The 1,503-nt window shown below is 36.3% G+C and overlaps 1 protein-coding gene across 1 annotated transcript; it reads left to right on the forward strand.

The window, feature by feature from the left end:
• The first annotated feature begins 5 nt into the window (after positions 1-5).
• LOC108382261 (uncharacterized) lies at positions 6-1,282 on the forward strand. The gene is made up of 2 exons (XM_017638645.1): positions 6-267; positions 969-1,282. The coding sequence occupies exons 1-2, from the start codon at positions 6-8 to the stop codon at positions 1,175-1,177; spliced, it is 471 nt and encodes a 156-aa protein (XP_017494134.1). The 3' UTR covers positions 1,178-1,282.
• Positions 1,283-1,503: the final 221 nt, after the last annotated feature.

Consider the following 1,503-nt stretch of genomic DNA (forward strand, 5'->3'; position numbering starts at 1 on the left):
ATGTTATGTTTCGATACGATGACAGCGCAGCGATAAAAGATACATATCTTCTCGACTACCAGTTGAATTTATATGGTTCACCTGCTGTGGACTTGTATTATCTTCTGCTATCATCAACTACTGTGGATGTTAAAGTTAGTCTTTTCGAATATTTCGTTTCATTCTACCATGGGGAACTGGTGAAGTGCTTGAAATTGCTGAAATATGGGGAGAAAATACCGACACTCAGGGATATCCACGTAGCCCTCTACAGGCACGGAAATTGGGGTAGATACTGTGTTTTGTTATTTAATATTAAATAGGTAGTCTTGACGACCAAAATTTGCGGAAGTATCTACGTTGAAATAATATTTATACTTGGCTTAAGTAAATTATTTTAATTCTTCGCTCGCTTTGGTTTTGAAAATGTGTAGTCCCTACTGGAGTGCAATTAACGGTTGTGTTTTAATAATTATCTGGTCACTTCTCATATAATATATTAGTTCAAATAGTAGATTACTAGATATAGGAAAATATCTCTACCCTAACTCTTTTAACATTTCCGCTGTTATTTCGTAAGAATTCTAAATTTTATATCAGATTAGGGAATATTTTATTCCATTAAACTCGGAAAAAATATAAGTTAATCAATAAAATAGAACCTTCTCTCAGTCTAGTTGATATCTGTATCTTCCGAATCCCTGAATACGATCCCGGTGCCAACGTGAGCCCAGCACGTCTACATCAAGGTCAAATGAAGACTAAATTCCGTTTTTAGGAGGGATAATTTTTTACCTGTCCCGTTTTTTTCAAAATCGGCGGTAAAAAAGTAATACCTGTTGAAAAACGAAATTTGACTTTATTTTGAACTCGATCCATGCGGGTGTCACGTACCGGTACCGGTACCGGCAAACATAAAGAACAATTTTACTGAAAGAAGGTCCCGTGGAATTATTGACAAAGATTTCATGAATTTACTTTTACTTCAGCTTATAGTATTGTCAGCGATTTGTTGCCTATCATACTATCAGACCAAAGCGAGGACATCAACGTAGATGTTTGGCTGGATGACAAGAATGCGGACATGCGAAGGAAGATGTACCGTAGTCAGCGCTACATTGACCACATGACACAACTGCTTCCATGGCTAGAGACTCGCGGGTTATTGGATTTCATACCTGAGGGCGAAGTATTTTAACACGCAAGGAGGATATATACTTTTTTCTAATGAATCTTAAATGAGATAAATATTAATTAATTCAATAAAACTCTTTCTATTACTATTTCCAGCAGTAAAATTAAATGTTTACTTTTTTTATTTGTAGCCTGATAACTGTTTTATTCAATACTTGTGTGGAGCTTGAGGCCATGGTAGAAGTTATAGTCGCATTTCCTATTCCTATTTTTAAGTTCACATGGATTTGAATCGGGACACTCAGGCGCACAAAGGCAGTGGTTTAACCACTTAAGGCCAGTTTTCCAGTGCCAATTTAAACTCAGATAACGTAAAGTGCGCTCATATTG

This window comes from Rhagoletis zephyria, unplaced genomic scaffold, assembly GCF_001687245.7.
Source record: "Rhagoletis zephyria isolate East Lansing unplaced genomic scaffold, Rhagoletis_zephyria_1.1 Rzeph_scaffold_25986, whole genome shotgun sequence".
Classification (NCBI taxonomy): domain Eukaryota; kingdom Metazoa; phylum Arthropoda; class Insecta; order Diptera; family Tephritidae; genus Rhagoletis; species Rhagoletis zephyria.